This window comes from Cyanistes caeruleus, chromosome 37 (assembly GCF_971803275.1).
Source record: "Cyanistes caeruleus chromosome 37, bCyaCae1.hap1.1, whole genome shotgun sequence".
NCBI lineage: Eukaryota > Metazoa > Chordata > Aves > Passeriformes > Paridae > Cyanistes > Cyanistes caeruleus.
In genome coordinates, this window is record NC_141738.1 from 153,107 (window position 1) to 169,316 (window position 16,210).

The 16,210-nt window shown below is 59.6% G+C and overlaps 1 protein-coding gene, 1 long non-coding RNA gene and 2 other non-coding genes across 6 annotated transcripts in view; 1 reads left to right on the top strand and 3 right to left on the bottom strand.

Annotated features, from left to right (window-relative positions):
- Positions 1–5,436, top strand: part of LOC111936808 (tenascin-X-like) — a 31,926-nt gene extending 26,490 nt beyond the window's left edge. Inside the window, exons 30-34 of the mRNA XM_086871730.1 lie at positions 491–642; positions 3,164–3,260; positions 4,118–4,279; positions 4,535–4,731; positions 5,215–5,436. Coding sequence (XP_086727856.1) covers positions 491–642; positions 3,164–3,260; positions 4,118–4,279; positions 4,535–4,731; positions 5,215–5,295 — 689 coding nt within the window. The 3' untranslated portion in view covers positions 5,296–5,436. The remainder of the gene's footprint in view (positions 1–490; positions 643–3,163; positions 3,261–4,117; positions 4,280–4,534; positions 4,732–5,214) is intronic.
- Positions 5,437–7,839: 2,403 nt separating this feature from the next.
- Positions 7,840–12,959, bottom strand: LOC147647444 (uncharacterized). 3 transcript variants are annotated; one of them, XR_015281534.1, is made up of 3 exons: positions 12,859–12,959; positions 11,458–11,558; positions 7,840–8,505 (listed from the first exon to the last, which is right to left on the bottom strand). It is a non-coding gene; the product is annotated as an uncharacterized LOC147647444 (long non-coding RNA). The 3 variants fall into 3 exon arrangements; XR_015281535.1 differs by lacking the exon at positions 12,859–12,959 and adding an exon at positions 12,017–12,384; XR_015281536.1 differs by lacking the exon at positions 12,859–12,959 and adding an exon at positions 11,884–12,010.
- Positions 8,898–8,981, bottom strand: LOC111945367 (small nucleolar RNA SNORD45). Its single transcript, XR_002871622.1, has one exon. It is a non-coding gene; the product is annotated as a small nucleolar RNA SNORD45 (small nucleolar RNA).
- LOC111922315 (small nucleolar RNA SNORD45) lies at positions 11,951–12,034 on the bottom strand. Its single transcript, XR_002860473.1, has one exon. It is a non-coding gene; the product is annotated as a small nucleolar RNA SNORD45 (small nucleolar RNA).
- Positions 12,960–16,210: the final 3,251 nt, after the last annotated feature.

The following is a 16,210-nucleotide window of genomic DNA, read 5'->3' on the forward strand; positions in this document are numbered from 1 at the left end:
CTTTTGGGTGTTCGTGTCCTGGAGTGAGGGGGTACCTGGGGATCTGGGTCCTTTGGGGGGCCTTACTCTGGTGCTTGGGGGGCTTTGGGTTGATGGGCAAGGGTGGATCCTTGAGAGAGGCACCCGGTTACCTGGGTCCGTTTTGGGGGGGCTGGGTCCTTGGGGAAGGGAATGTCGTTTTGGGGGGCTGAGACATGGGCAGCTGGGTCACTGGAGAGGGGGAGACCCATTGGGGGGCACCTGTACCCCGGGTCCTTTTTTGGGGGGTGCCTGTGTCCTTTTGGGAGGGGTGGGTCCCTTGTGGGGGTGAATATTGGGGTGCGGGCTGGGTCCCGAGGGGGTTATTGGGTGGGGAACCCCCTGGGTCCCTGCATAGGGGTGGGGCTGTTATTGAGTCGGGGGTTCCGTGTCCTTTCGGGGAGCGGGCACCAGCACCCCCGTGTCCCCAGAAACCCCTGGGGTGTCTGAGGGGACCCCCATGTCCCCCCAGCCCCCCTCCCGCACCCGCACCCCCGGGACTGCGCCGAGGAGCAGCTGAACGGGCCGGGACCCTCGCGGGAGACCCTCATCTTCCTCCGGGGGGACCCGGCCCGGCCCCTCAGCGTCTTCTGTGACATGGAGACCGACGGCGGCGGCTGGCTGGTGGGACTGGGAGCACTGGGGGGCACTGGGGGGCACTGGGAGCACTGGGAGCACTGGGAGGCACTGGGAGCACTGGGGGGCACTGGGGGGCACTGGGGAGCACTGGGAGCACTGCGGGGCACTGGGGGGCACTGGGGGGCACTGAGGGGCACTGGGAGCACTGGGGGGCACTGAGAGCACTGGGAGCACTGGGGGGCACTGGGAGCACTGGGGGCACTGGGGGGCACTGGGAGCACTGGGAGCACTGGGAGGCACTGGGAGCACTGGGGGGCACTGGGGAGCACTGGGGGCACTGGGAGCACTGGGAGCACTGGGGGGCACTGGGGGGCACTGAGGGGCACTGGGAGCACTGGGGGGCACTGAGAGCACTGGGAGCACTGGGGGGCACTGGGAGCACTGGGGGCACTGGGGGGCACTGGGAGCAGAGGGGGGCAGAGGGGGGCACTGGGGGGCACTGGGAGCACTGGGAGCACTGGGGGGCACTGGGAGCACTGGGAGCAGAGGAGGGCAGAGGGGGGCACTGGGGGGCACTGGGAGGCACTGGGAGCACTGGGGGGCACTGGGAGCAGAGGGGGGCACTGGGGGGCACTGGGAGCACTGCGAGGCACTGGGGGGCACTGGGAGCACTGGGGAGCACTGGGGGGCACTGGGAGCACTGGGGAGCACTGGGGGGCACTGGGAGCACTGGGGGCACTGGGGGGCACTGGGAGCACTGGGGGGCACTGGGGGGCACTGGGGGGCACTGGGAGCACTGGGGGCACTGGGGGGCACTGGGAGCACTGGGAGCAGAGGGGGGCACAGGGAGGCACTGGGGGGCACTGGGGAGCACTGGGAGCACTGGGGGGCACTGGGAGGACTGGGGGGCACTGGGAGCACTGGGGGGCACTGGGGGGCACTGGGAGCACTGGGGGGCACTGGGAGGACTGGGGAGCACTGGGAGCACTGGGGGGCACTGGGGGGCACTGGGAGCACTGGGGGGCACTGGGAGGACTGGGGGGCACTGGGAGCACTGGGGGGCACTGGGAGCACTGGGGGGCACTGGGGGCACTGGGGGGCACTGGGAGCACTGGGAGCAGTGGGGGGCACTGGGAGCACTGGGGGGCACTGGGGGGCACTGGGGGGCACTGGGAGCACTGGGGGACACTGAGGGGCACTGGGAGCACTGGGGGACACTGGGGGGCACTGGGGGGCACTGGGGAGCACTGGGGGGCACTGGGGGTTACTGGGAGCACTGGGGGGCACTGGGAGCACTGGGGGGCACTGGGAGCACTGGGAGCACTGGGAGCACTGGGAGCACTGGGGGGCACTGGGAGCACTGGGAGCACTGGGGGCACTGGGAGCACTGGTGGGACTGGGAGCACTGGGGGGCACTGGGGGGCACTGGGAGCACTGGGGGGCACTGGGAGCACTGGGAGCACTGGGGGGCACTGGGGGGCACTGGGAGCACTGGGAGCACTGGGGGCACTGGGGGGCACTGGGAGCACTGGGAGGACTGGGGGTCACTGGGGGGCACTGGGGGGCACTGGGAGCACTGGGAGGACTGGGAGCACTGGGAGCACTGGGAGGCACTGGGAGCACTGGGGGGCACTGGGGGGCACTGGGGGGCACTGGGGGGCACTGGGGAGCACTGGGAGCACTGCGGGGCACTGGGAGCACTGGGGGGCACAGGGGGGCACTGGGCGGCACTGGGAGCACTGGGAGCACTGGGGGGCACTGGGAGCACTGGGGGGCACTGGGAGCACTGGGGGACACTGGGGAGCACTGGGAGCACTGGGGGACACTGGGGGGCACTGGGAGCACTGGGGGACACTGGGGGACACTGGGGAGCACTGGGGGGCACTGGGGGGCACTGAGGGGCACTGGGAGCACTGGGAGGCACTGGGAGGCACTGGGAGCACTGGGGGGCACTGGGAGCACTGGGGAGCACTGGGAGCACTGGGGAGCACTGGGGGCACTGGGGGGCACTGGGGAGCACTGGGGGCACTGGGGGGCACTGGGGGGCACTGGGGAGCACTGGGAGCACTGGGAGCAGAGGGGGGCACAGGGAGGCACTGGGGGGCACTGGGGAGCACTGGGAGCACTGGGGGGCACTGGGAGCACTGGGGGGCACTGGGGGGCACTGGGAGCACTGGGGGGCACTGGGAGGACTGGGGAGCACTGGGGGCACTGGGGGGCACTGGGAGGACTGGGGGGCACTGGGGGGCACTGGGAGCACTGGGGGGCACTGGGAGCACTGGGGGGCACTGGGGGCACTGGGGGGCACTGGGAGCACTGGGGGGCACTGGAGGCACTGGGAGGCACTGGGGAGCACTGGGGGGCACTGGGAGCAGAGGGGGGCACTGGGAGCACTGGGGAGCACTGGGAGGCACTGGGAGCAGTGGGGGGCACTGGAAGGGGAACTGGGGGGGCACTGGGAGGGGCTGGGAGCCTTCTGTAGGGTTTGTGGGAGAGAAATAGGGGTGGGGGGCGGGGGTCAGGGAGGTTTCGGCTGCCCCTGAACCCCCTCCCCACGCCCCCCCAGGTGTTCCAGCGCCGCCAGGACGGGGGCACCGATTTTTGGCGGGGGTGGGACTCGTACGCCCGCGGCTTCGGCAACGTCAGCGGCGAATTCTGGCTCGGTAAGGGGGGACCCTGGGGGTCGGGGGGTCCCTGGGGGTCGGGGGGACCCCGGGACTGGCGGAGAGCCATAAAAATCTGAGGGGACGTGGGGCCAACGGAGGCACCCCGGGGGTTTGGGGGACAGGGGGAGCTTTTGAGGAGAGCCAGCTCCTGGGGCTGCAGCGGGGGGGACCCAGAACCTGGGGGCTCCCCAGGGGTCCGAGAGGGGACTCGTAGGATCCAGGGGAGGGCCAGGCCATTGGGAAGCAGGTTTTGGGGTGCAGGGAACAACGCACTGACGAAGGAGTCCGGAGGTTTCTCCCAAGGGTCTGGAGGAACTTGGAGGGTCCCCAAATATTCAGGTCTGGTTTTGGGGCCCCAAGGAAGGACTTGGAGGGTCCCCAAATATTTAGGTCTGGTTTTGGGGCCCCAAGGAAGGACTTGGAGGGTCCCCAAATATTCAGGTCTGGTTTTGGGGTCCCAGGGAAGGACTTGGAGGGTCCCCAAATATTCAGGTCTGGTTTTGGGGCCCCAAGGAAGGACTTGGAGGGTCCCCAAATATTCAGGTCTGGTTTTGGGGTCCCAGGGAAGGACTTGGAGGGTCCCCAAATATTCAGGTCTGGTTTTGGGGCCCCAAGGAAGGACTTGGAGGGTCCCCAAATATTCAGGTCTGGTTTTGGGGTCCCAGGGAAGGACTTGGAGGGTCTCCAGGAGTTCCGCGGGGGAGTTCAGGGCAGGCTCGAGGGCTCCAGGGGACACTTGGGGGGTCTCCGGGAGTTTGGGGGGAGGGGGGGGTCTCCATGCAGGATTTGGGGGGACGGGGGAACTCGGGGGGCTCGCAGGATCTCTGGGGGTGCCGGACGATTTTGGGGCGCAGGCAACGAGGCTCTGCACGAGCTGACGACCGCGACCCCGACGGAGCTGCGCGTTGACCTGCGGACTGCCCGCGACTCCGCCTTCGCTCTCTATCGCGACTTCGCTGTCGGCAGCGCCCAGGAGCGATATCGGCTCCGAGTGGGAGCGTTCAGCGGCACCGCCGGTGCGCGGGGTTCGGACCTTGGGGAATTCTGTGGGTCCCGCTGGTGTTTGGGATCCCTGGCGGTGTTTGGGATCCCAGATCCGCTGCCTGGCAGGGGTCTGTGGAGTTCCTGGTGGATTTGGAGGTTCCTGGTGGGGTTTTGGGGTCCCTGGGGTGTTTTGGGACTCCCTGGAGCGTTTTGGGGGGTATTGGGGTTCCTGCTGGGTTTTGGTGTTTCCTGGTGGGTTTGTGGGGGCTGACAGCGTTCCCTCGCAGGGGATGCCCTCTCCTACCACTCGGGCAGTCCCTTCTCGACAAAGGACCGGGACTCCCGGGACCCCCGGGACCGCCGGGACCCCTCGGGGCGCCCCCGCCCCCCGCCCTGCGCCGTGGCCTACGGGGGAGCCTGGTGGTACCGAAACTGCCACTACGCCAACCTGAACGGGCGCTACGGGACCCCCCGAGACCACCAGGTACCACAGAGAAGGGGATCGGGGGGTATGGAGGGGCTATGAGGGAATTTGGGGAGGTCTGAGGGGGCTTTGAAAGGGGCTGTTGGGTGTTTTTAGGGGGCTGTAGGAGGCTTGGGGGGGCTATGGGAGTGGGTAGAGAGGTCTAGGGGGCCTTTGGGTGGACGATAGGGGGGCTATGGGGGTGTATGAGGGAACCTATGTGAGGGTCTGTGGGTGTCTCTGAGGGTCCATAGGGGTCCGTGGGGGTCTACAGGAGTCTATAGGGTCGATGTGATTCTACACAGCCTGTAGGGGTCTGTGGTCTCTGGGGTCTGTACAGAGATCTGTAAGGGTCCATGAGTACCCATGGGAACCCATGAAGGTCTGGGGGGGTCTATGGGGATCCATAGGATCTGTGCGGGTCTCTATGGTCTGTAGGAGTCTATGGGGATTTATGGGTGTCTCTGGAAGTGTTCAAGGGTTCTGACCCCCCCTTCCCCACAGGGCATCCACTGGTTCCCCTGGAAAGGCTTCAACGTCTCCATCCCCTTCACCGAGATGAAGCTGCGGCCGCAGCGGGGCTGAGGGGGCTGGGTCCCCTGAGTGCTGGACCTAGGGGATCCCAGAGTCTGAGGGGCCCCCTGGGTGCTGGGGGGTCCCAGATGGGACCTGGGGAGGCTCAAAGATAAAACTTTTATTGGGGGGTACTAAAAGCTGATGGTGATTCCCCCTGTCCTGTGGTGAACTGGGAACAGGGAAGGGAGAGAGCACAAAATCAGGATGAGGTCAAGGTCATCCCTGGGGCGAGAAAGGGTATGGCAGCTCCAAATGGTCCTTGTGGTTCTGGTCCCAGTGTTGCTTGAAGTGCTGGACCCGATCTCCCATGGAGATGCTGAGATGTCCCAACCTGGGCAATATGAACACGTGGGCAGGGATGGGGTGGGATGGGATGAAGCATCCAGTGAAACCAAAAACAGAGGTCATGGGGTCAGGCTGAACAACTGCCTGGAACACCTTGGGTGTCCTCCTGAGACTCAGATGAATTTGGGTCAGGGTTGTGCCATGGTCACACCATGGCTGTCTCCTGTTCATGTTGTGGTTATCTCATTGTCACAGGCACCTCATGGTTGTGTCATCTCTTGTCACCAATGATCCCATGGTCATCTCCTTATCACTACCACTATCGCTCATGTCATGGTCATGGTCATCTCAGGTCACTCAGCTCCTGACCTGGAGTGAGAATTCAATCCCCGACCTAGGTGTGGGGTCCAGTCCCTGATCTGGGGAGGGGGTTCTGTCTCTGGGCCACGGATCCCTTCCAGCACCTCAGGATTCCTGGGGTCCTTTATTCCATGATAAAGAGGCATGCCCTCAACTCCTGTGGCATCAGGAAAAGGCTCCAGCAGTTGGGCCTCCACGAGCACCTAAATCTCACTGAAGTGCGTGGCCCAGAATTGCTCCAGAGGAAGGGATGGGATCTGCACGAGAAGGTGCTGGCACAGGTCACAGGTGGCCACAGCTGCATCTGTGCCCAACCCTTGTGGGGACCTGTCCTGAGGGGTTCCTGCTCCAGGAGGGATCCTGAACTGGGCTCCAGCATGAGGGTCAAACCCTGCTCAGGGACAGTGTTGGGACAAGGGCAGGACAGGGCCATCCCTGGGGGCTGCAGTGGGAGCTGTGTGCCAGTGCCAGCCCAGCCTGGAGCCACAGCCCTGCTGCCACAGAGCCCCTGGCAGCCCATGGCTGGCACAGCTGAGCACAGCGGGATTGGGCTGATCCAGCAGGACACGCTGGCCCCGGCTGGGACGCTGGGGCCGGCCAGGGGATCTTCCCCTGGCAACCTGCAGCAGTTTGGGGCTGCAGGGCCGGCAATGGGCCGGAGCTGGGTTAGCCCAGCGCTGCCCCAAGGCCAGCCCTGGTGTCCCAGGGGCAGCGCTGCCCAGGGCTGCCCGGTGCCTGCAGAGACTGGAGAGCCCAGGCACGCAGCTGTTGCCATGGGCCAGCCCTGCTGCCCTCCCAGCTGCCCGTTTGCCCCGGTGCCGGGCTCCTGGTGCCCCAGGCAGAGGGCTCAGGGCATTGCCCGCTCAGCCGAGGGGTCTGACACAAGTGTGACACCTGAGTATGTTGGGTTTGAGGCTGGGGTCAGCTCCAGGGGAATTCTGGAAAGGCTGTGCTGGGAACTGAGGGGCCCTGGAGATGGGGATGTGGGAGCTGTTGGCTTCATGCTGGAGCTGTTGGCTCACCAGAGCAGCCCAGGCCTGGTCTCAACCCCAGCCAAGTCCAGAGCCTCAGCCCTTCCAGGGAAAGATGCTCCATGCTGGAAGTTTTATGTTTGGAAGGGTCTGTGGGGGTCCTGCCTGGTGCTGGCAGCACCTCTGAAAGGATTCACTTCTCCCAGGAATAGAGGGTACCTCTATGAGCATGGTACCTCTGTTAGCAGGGACACACCCATATGGAAATGGGAATATTTTGGATGTAGAGGCTCGGGATCCCCTATTTTGCCTCCCTGTAGATGCACACAATTATCACAAGAAATAGAAAACCACAAGGCCACACAGTATCACAGGGTCCATCTTGTGATCTGATGCTGGCTGCATGACAGGCACCCAGCAAAGCTGATTTATTCCTGCTCTTCTCAGCTGAACAGGGAGAGAAAATATAAGGCAAGGTTTGTGCCTTGAGATAAGCACAGGGAGAAATCTCTTACTGATCACTGGGAGAACAGACTTAATTTGGGAAAATTAACTGAAGTTATAGCCAAAAAACATCACAGGATATCAAGAAGTAAAACAAGATTTAGAAGCACCTTCCCCCCGTCCCTCCTCCTTCCTGAGCTCTCCTTCCGCTCCACAGGATGATCATTTATCTCCCAGGATGCAAAAATGAAACAAAAAATAGTTTTATTAAAAACAAAGGAATGCTCAAATTCCTGCAGAAAATACAGCACCAAAAGAAAAACCCAGATTTAGAGACACAAAAGGACCCAAACTAACAAGAGGCCCTGGCCCCTTTTCTTTCCCCCCACCACAAATCAGCACCTTGGGAGCTGACAGGAGCCCAGCACAGCCACAGGGAGCGGCGTGTTGTCGCTGTTGGACATGAAATGATTCACACAGACACAGCTCAATGTGTGATAGGAAAAAGAGAGTGATTTATTCTGTGGTTTCAGTATTTATAGATTCCTGACAACAACCAGGGATTGGATGGTTAGGTTACCACCTTCCCAACCACACTGGTCCTGAGAAATGTCCATCAAAAGACATTTCTTTAATAGCATATATAAACATCTATGTTTCTAGTTACTTTTCTGGGAAAGTAGCTAGAAACTATAAAAATGAGAACAGAAGGTTGAATTCTGAGGGCAACAGTGTGTCCCTGAGCACACAGCCAGCAACAGCTTCCCACGGGCTGCACATCCATCTGCCTGCACACCCAAACCTCTGGCAGGGCCCAGCACCTTGGCAGCACCCGGCTCAACCCAAAACCTCACCTGTCGCATCCCACCGGAATGTGCTGCACCCGGCTCTACCCAAAACCTCACCTGTCACATCCCACCGGGATCTGCAGCACCCGGCTCAACCCAAAACCTCACCTGTCACATCCCACCGGGATCTGCAGCACCCGGCTCAACCCAAAACCTCACCTGTCACATCCCACCCGAATCTGCAGCACCCGGCTCTACCCAAAACCTCACCTGTCGCACCCCAGGTTCCGACCTGCAGCCCTGGGGACGCTCCAAAACGCTCCATCACAACTCTGGGCTGGCCACAAGGTCCCAGGCTGAAGCGGAGCAACCTGGGAGAAGCACAAAACATTGCAGCTTTAGGGCCAGGCTGAGCAGAGGTGCCCCTGGCCTCCTGCACACTCCCAGCTGCAGCTGCGGCAGCCCAGCCGCACACGCACAACCTGCACGGCTCTGACAGCAGCCGGGGGCTCAGGGACAGCCCGAGCAGGCAACATTGCCACATGCACCTGGCCACCAACTCCCACAGCGTGCAATTGGGGCCACGCCACAGCCCCTCGTGCCCACAAAGCCCAGGCCTCAGCCCACAGCTGCACCTGCCCCAGCTGCCAATGGGCCACAGCCCACCCTGGGCCCCCTCTCCTCAAGCTGCCTCACACTCTGCCGTGGCCACTCCATCCCAGCGCCGCCAAAAGCTCCACTGCCACGGCCAGCGGGGCCTTCCCGGGCCTCAGAGTAATTCTAGAGCTAAAGCGGTCAGAGACATCAGCTCCGCTCAGATAATACATGCCAGCGCTCATCCCGGGCCCGGGAACTGCCGCCTCCTCCTCCTCCTCCTGCTGCTGCTGCTGCTGCTGCTGCTGCGGCCCTGCCGGCCCAGAGCCGCTGTTGCAGCTCGGGCCGCTCCCTGCGGCTGCAGCCGGGCCCCGGCAGCACAGCAGCCCTTGGCACGGCGCTGGAGCCGGCGCCGCTGCCGCCAGGGGAAAACCCCCCCGGGGCCGCCCCGCCACGGCCCTTCCCGCGGCCCCGGCTCGGCCGCGCCGCCATCGGCCTCAGCGTCCTCCCGCCGCCGCCTCGCCCGGCCCGGCCGCTCTGCCCTGGGCCGCGCCGTTCCGCCAGCGCCGCGCTCGGGGCAGCGCCTGCGGCACCGCGCCCTTGGAGCGGCCCCTGCCACAGCCCCGCCACCGGCACCGCGGGGGCTCTGCCCGGGGGGCTCCGTCACCGGGATCCCCCCCTGGCCTGGTGATCCCCCCTGTCCCCGGTGATCCCCCCCGGTCCCGGTGATCCCCCCCTGTCCCGGTGATCCCCCCCTGTCCCCGGTGATCCCCCCCTATCCCCGGTGATCCCCCCTGTCCCCGGTGATCCCCCCTGTCCCGATGATCCCCCCGTCCCTGTTGATCCCCCCTGTCCCGGTGATCCCCCCTGGCCCGGTGATCCCCCCCTGTCCCCGGTGATCCCCCCTGTCCCGGTGATCCCCCCTGTCCTGGTGATCCCCCCCTGTCCCCGGTGAGGCTCAAAGTTCGCTCGGAAGGATTTCTTCTTGCCCATCGTGCCAAAACTTTATAAAAAAGCGGCCACCACTAAAGCCCCCCCGCCCCAAGGACGCCGCCTGAGGGGAACTTTGGACTCTGACTTTAGCCACCTAAAAGGGAACCTGAGATGCAGAAATGGGACACTGATCAATTATCTCAAGTCGAGAGAAGTGAACAAGGCTGAGGGAGAAGAAAGGATCCCCCACCAAGCAAAACTCAGCAGCTTTCATGGAAAACACCTTTGGTTGGGTCTGGGGTGGCAGAGCCCATGGCCCTCAGACCCAGTCCCATGAGCTTTTCACACACTCCCCCGAGAGGTTTTTGCTGTGCGGCACAACTTCTGGTCACAGGCACTGAACACCCACCCATCCTCTCCTACACAAAATGACTCAGCTCTAAAACCCTGAGCCCAGGAAGGCCACACACACCTGAGGGGCAGCTGAGGAGGGGCTAGAAACCATCAAAGACCCCCAAAGCTCCTCCAGATTCATTTTCATTCCTTCAGGCCTTCACCAGAGCGCTGCACGTGATGCAACAGATCCAGGAGCTGTTGCCAGACTCTGTCAAACTCGCTGCCTCCCTCGTCCACCTGCCTGGGGATTCCCACCTGGCTGGAATGGATAATTATCCACTGAACCCATGGCGGGATCCTCACCACCAAGATCACCAGATGGACAGGCCCAATGGGATGTCCTTGGCAGCCATGGACTACTGATATATTCTACCTCATCTATCACCACCTTTCTCTACCACCCAGCACCTCCCCCCTTCTTCTATTTCTAGCACATTTAAATAAAATCTGTGCTACAGACTTTGGTTTACGGTCCCGTTTGTACCTCAATTAGGGCAACAGGCATTCCTCCAAAAATTTTAATAATCCCAATATAAAAATAATTTTAATAATCCCACCATCCCCTCCTGCTGCTGCTCCCAAGAGCAGCTGGGGCTCCTCCCCCTGCCCCAGGCCCGGGATCCCTGCCACAGCACACTGCTCTCCACCAGCTTCTCCACACAGAGTCCCTTTCCTCACACTGCTCCAAGTGCAGAGACCTCCTCTGTACCTCTGACAGGAAACAGCTTTGCCAGCTTCCCAAAAAACAGGGACTTCCACACCTTTCCAGGGTGGGAAGAAGGAAGGCTGCCCCCTCCGGAGGAGAAATAGCCATGGATGGCTTTGGCTTCTCCCCACCTGCTCAGGTCTCTGCCTGTTTGTTCATTCCCTCGAAGGAAGGTGTGGGTGGCAAACAGGGACAATCTGGGTTTTACAGACACAAAAGGACCCAAACTAACAGGAGGCCCTGGCCCCATTCCTTCCCCCACCCCCCAAATCAATGCCACAGAGGGGACAGGAGCCCAGCACAGCCACAGGGAGCGGCGTGTCCCTGAGCACACAGCCAGCAACAGCTTCCCAGGGGCTGCACATCCATCTGCCTGCACACCCAAACCTCTGGCAGGGCCCAGCACCTCGGCAGCACCGGGCTCAACCCAAAACCTCACCTGTCACATCCCACCGGAATCTGCAGCACCCGGCTCAACCCAAAACCTCACCTGTCACAGCCCACCCGAATCTGCAGCACCCGGCTCAACCCAAAACCTCACCTGTCACATCCCACCCGAATCTGCAGCACCCGGCTCAACCCAAAACCTCACCTGTCACATCCCACCGGAATCTGCAGCACCCGGCTCAACCCAAAACCTCACCTGTCACATCCCACCCGAATCTGCAGCACCCGGCTCAACCCAAAACCTCACCTGTCGCACCCCAGGTTCCGACCTGCAGCCCTGGGGACGCTCCAAAACGCTCCATCACAACTCTGGGCTGGCCACAAGGTCCCAGGCTCAAGCGGAGCAACCTGGGAGAAGCACAAAACATTGCAGCTTTAGGGCCAGGCTGAGCAGAGGTGCCCCTGGCCTCCTGCACACTCCCAGCTGCAGCTGCGGCAGCCCAGCTGCACACGCACAACCTGCACGGCTCTGACAGCAGCCGGGGGCTCAGGGACAGCCCGAGCAGGCAACATTGCCACATGCACCTGGCCACCAACTCCCACAGCGTGCAATTGGGGCCACGCCACAGCCCCTCGTGCCCACAAAGCCCAGGCCTCAGCCCACAGCTGCACCTGCCCCAGCTGCCAATGGGCCACAGCCCACCCTGGGCCCCCTCTCCTCAAGCTGCCTCACACTCTGCCGTGGCCACTCCATCCCAGCGCCGCCAAAAGCTCCACTGCCACGGCCAGCGGGGCCTTCCCGGGCCTCAGAGTAATTCTAGAGCTAAAGCGGTCAGAGACATCAGCTCCGCTCAGATAATACATGCCAGCGCTCATCCCGGGCCCGGGAACTGCCGCCTCCTCCTCCTCCTCCTGCTGCTGCTGCTGCTGCTGCTGCTGCGGCCCTGCCGGCCCAGAGCCGCTGTTGCAGCTCGGGCCGCTCCCTGCGGCTGCAGCCGGGCCCCGGCAGCACAGCAGCCCTTGGCACGGCGCTGGAGCCGGCGCCGCTGCCGCCAGGGGAAAACCCCCCCGGGGCCGCCCCGCCACGGCCCTTCCCGCGGCCCCGGCTCGGCCGCGCCGCCATCGGCCTCAGCGTCCTCCCGCCGCCGCCTCGCCCGGCCCGGCCGCTCCGCCCTGGGCCGCGCCGTTCCGCCAGCGCCGCGCTCGGGGCAGCGCCTGCGGCACCGCGCCCTTGGAGCGGCCCCTGCCACAGCCCCGCCACCGGCACCGCGGGGGCTCTGCCCGGGGGGCTCCGTCACCGGGATCCCCTCCTGGCCCGGTGATCCCCCCCTGGCCCGGTGATCCCCCCTGTCCCGGTGATCCCCACCTGTCCCGGTGATCCCCCCTGTCCCCGGTGATCGCCCCCTGGCCCGGTGATCCCCCCCTGTCCCCGGTGATCCCCCCCTGTCCCGGTGATCCCCCCTGCCCCCGGTGATCCCCCCCTGTCCCGGTGATCCCCCCCTGTCCCGGTGATCCCCCCTGTCCCCGGTGATCCCCCCCTGTCCCGGTGATCCCCCCCTGTCCCGGGGATCCCCCCTGGCCCGGTGATCCCCCCTGTCCCGGTGATCCCCCCCTGGCTTGGTGATCCCCCCTGTCCCGGTGATCCCCCCCTGTCCCGGTGATCCCCCCTGTCCCCGGTGATCCCCCCTGGCCCGGGCCCGTCCCGCACCACGCTCCCGCTCCGCCGCCGCTCCCGCTCCAAAGGCCATCCGGCCGCGTGGGGAGGGAGGAGCTGCCGCCGGCCCCTGCCCACACCCGCCTCCAGCTCCCTCATCCCCGCCCATTCCACCTCACTTCCCTTCTTAATCCACGTTCAGGGCCGTGTTCGCCTGGCCCAGCATGGGCTCGTAGGTTGCCTGTTCCCTGTGCGTCCATTCCCAAGCGCTCCTTGAAATGTTTCATTTTCATCCTTCCACCTTTTTATAGATACTTTTTATATTGCTGGCTTTTCGCAGATATTAAAATGAATGTTATAAGAATGAGAAATTTTGTTGTATTAATATAGTTTTCTTTATTTCTTTTATTGACGAAATTTAGAAATAGTAGTATAATGCATATATGTTAGGTTATGGCATAGTATTAAAATAAAAACTGCTTTTGTTTGTATAACCCAAAGACTGAGGAAAAAAATAACTAGAGAACTCCTGCATTTTTAAACTCTCTTATCCAGATGAGGACAACAGTGCCCAGAACTCTGGGGGGAGGAATTTATTCCATTCCTGGTATCAGAGAATGTAAATCTCGATGGTGCCAAGAAGATTGATCTATTGGGAAGGGGGCAAGAGAAAACTAAACAGAAGAATACCAAAGATCCTAAGGAGAATGTCTGAATATGTGTGAGAATTTATGGATATATGTGAGAATTTATGAATATGTGTGAGAATTTATGGATATGTGTGAGAATTTATGGATATGTAGCAGGGTTCTGTTTTTAAGGGACAATCCTTTGTTAGTGAGGTGAATACAGAGACACCCGTCTGTATCTGTATACTTTATTTTTTTCTCCTAATTGTCTTTTTTTTTCTAAACTTTTAAATTCTATAAAAATTATGTGAACCTCGTTTTTCACACACCTGCAGCTCTCCAGGCCTGTGGTAAGAATCCCCTTTGAGCACGAAGGCTTTTCCACATCTCTCACCTGGCCGTGGTCTCCCTGTTCCACAGCGCTGCTGTCACCAAATCATTGGAAAAAGCTTTATAACAGTCTAGGTCCTCTATTAAAAACAAGTGTAGCTTTATTTTGGCTCTGGGATCACACGCTCACAGCTATTTCACACACCAGTGTGTACCTATGTCACTAATAGAAATCCATCTCATTTCCCAAACTTATTTGCTAAATGTTCCCACAAATTCATGTGAGGGGTCTCTCAGGGATCTCTGGTGGTTATTTGGGGAACATCCCATTCATTAAATTATCCTTTGTGAAAAACGATGTTCACATAATTTTTATGGAATTTAAAAGTTTAATTAAAAAAAGACAATTAGGAGAAAAAAATAAAGTGTACAGATACGGCCGGGTGTCTCTGTATTCACCTCACTAACAAAGGATTGTCCCTTAAAAACAGAACCCTGCTACATATCCATAAATTCTCACACATATCCATAAATTCTCACACATATCCATAAATTCTCACATATATCCATAAATTCTCACACATATTCATAAATTCTCACACATATCCATAAATTCTCACACATATCCATAAATTCTCACATATATCCATGAATTCTCACACATATCCATAAATTCTCACACATATCCATAAATTCTCACACATATCCATAAATTCTCACACATATCCATAAATTCTCACACATATTCAGACATTCTCCTTAGGATCTTTGGTGTTCTTCAATTTAGTTTTCTCTTGCCCCCTTCCCAATAGATCAATCTTCTTGGCGCCATCGAGATTTACATTCTCTGGTACCAGGAATGCAATAAATTCCTCCCCCCAGAGTTCTGGGCACTGCTGTCTTCATCTGGATAAGAGAATTTACAAATGCAGGAGTTCTCTAGTTATTTTTTTCCTCAGTCTTTGGGTTATACAAACAAAAGCAGTTTTTATTTTAATACTATGCCATAGCCTAACATATATGCATTATACTACTATTTCTAAATTTCGTCAATAACAGAAATAAAGAAAACTATATTAATACAACAAAATTTCTCATTCATATACACATAACATTTATTTTAATATCTGCGAAAAGCCAACAATATAAAATGTATCTATAACATCACTAATACAAATCCATCTCATTTCCCAAACTTATATTTATTTGCTAAATGTTCCCACAAATTCATGTGAGGGGTCTCTCAGGGATCTCTGGTGGTTGTTTGGGGAACATCCCATTCGTTAAATTATCCTTCATGGTCATGGACCTCCTAAACCCAGTTTGTTCCCTTTGAATGCATCCCAGCTCCGTGATATGGCCACAAATCTTTTTCCTCTCACTGCTCAGACCCACAGTCTGTATTCTCATGGTTCAGGTACCACTTGCACAAGGAGAGAGCTGAATGCAGGACTGAGCACTGGCTGGGAAAGTTCAAGGAATAAACACTGTTTGTTACCATTAAAGATTTTCCCACCCTTTGTCAAAGATTGTCCCAACTCTGCCCTGTTTTTCTCCCTTAAGCCCCACCCCACGTCCTCAACATCCCTGGATCTGGATCAGCTTCGTGCCTGGTGGTGCCTCCAGCACCGGCTCCCCTCACCTCCAGCCTGAGGAACTGGGAATTCAAGGACACCTGGAAGAAGCTGATCTGCTCCATGGTGTCTCCATGGGAATAACCCCATGTCTCCTTCCAGGACATTTCCAGTCCAAATCCAGAGCCTCCTGTGCTCTGGGTGTTGATCTGTGATCATATTCCTTTTAGTTTGGGGATATCAGCAGCTCCTAGAGTCTGGAACTTGCCCGACCTCGTGCCCCCAGGGCATCCAGAAGATGGTGCAGCTTCTCCTGTATCACCATTCCACAATCCAAGAGGATTTTCTTCTGGCAGGGTGAGCTCTTCCAGAGCTGAGATATGGAACACGAGGAGGGACATTCAGGGGTTCTTCATGGAACAGTTCCTTGGGAAATCTTCCTGGGGCAGGGATGTCCCTGGACAAGAGCAAATGAGCAAGGCCTGCTCAGTGCTGTGTGTGCTGGATGTCCCAGAGGAGCTGAGTCAGAGCCATTCCCCTGGATCAGCTCTGAGGAGCTGCACAAAAGTCCCCAGCCCTTGCCACAGCTGGTTCCAGCCAAACCCATCCTCAGACAACTCCAGATCCACCCCATGCTCAACAGATGTTGAGAAAAAAAAACATTGACTGAAATCCCACCAACTGATCCTTGACTCTGAGGGAGCACCTCCATCCCTTGGAGGTGCTCAAGGAATGACTGGATGTGACACTCAGTGCTCTGGTCTGGTTGGCAAGCTGGGGATTGGTCACAAGTTGGACTCAGTAATCTTGAAGGTCTTCTCCAGACTCAGTGATTCTGGGATTCCTCAAAAACCCCGCTCTCCCAGCTTCTCC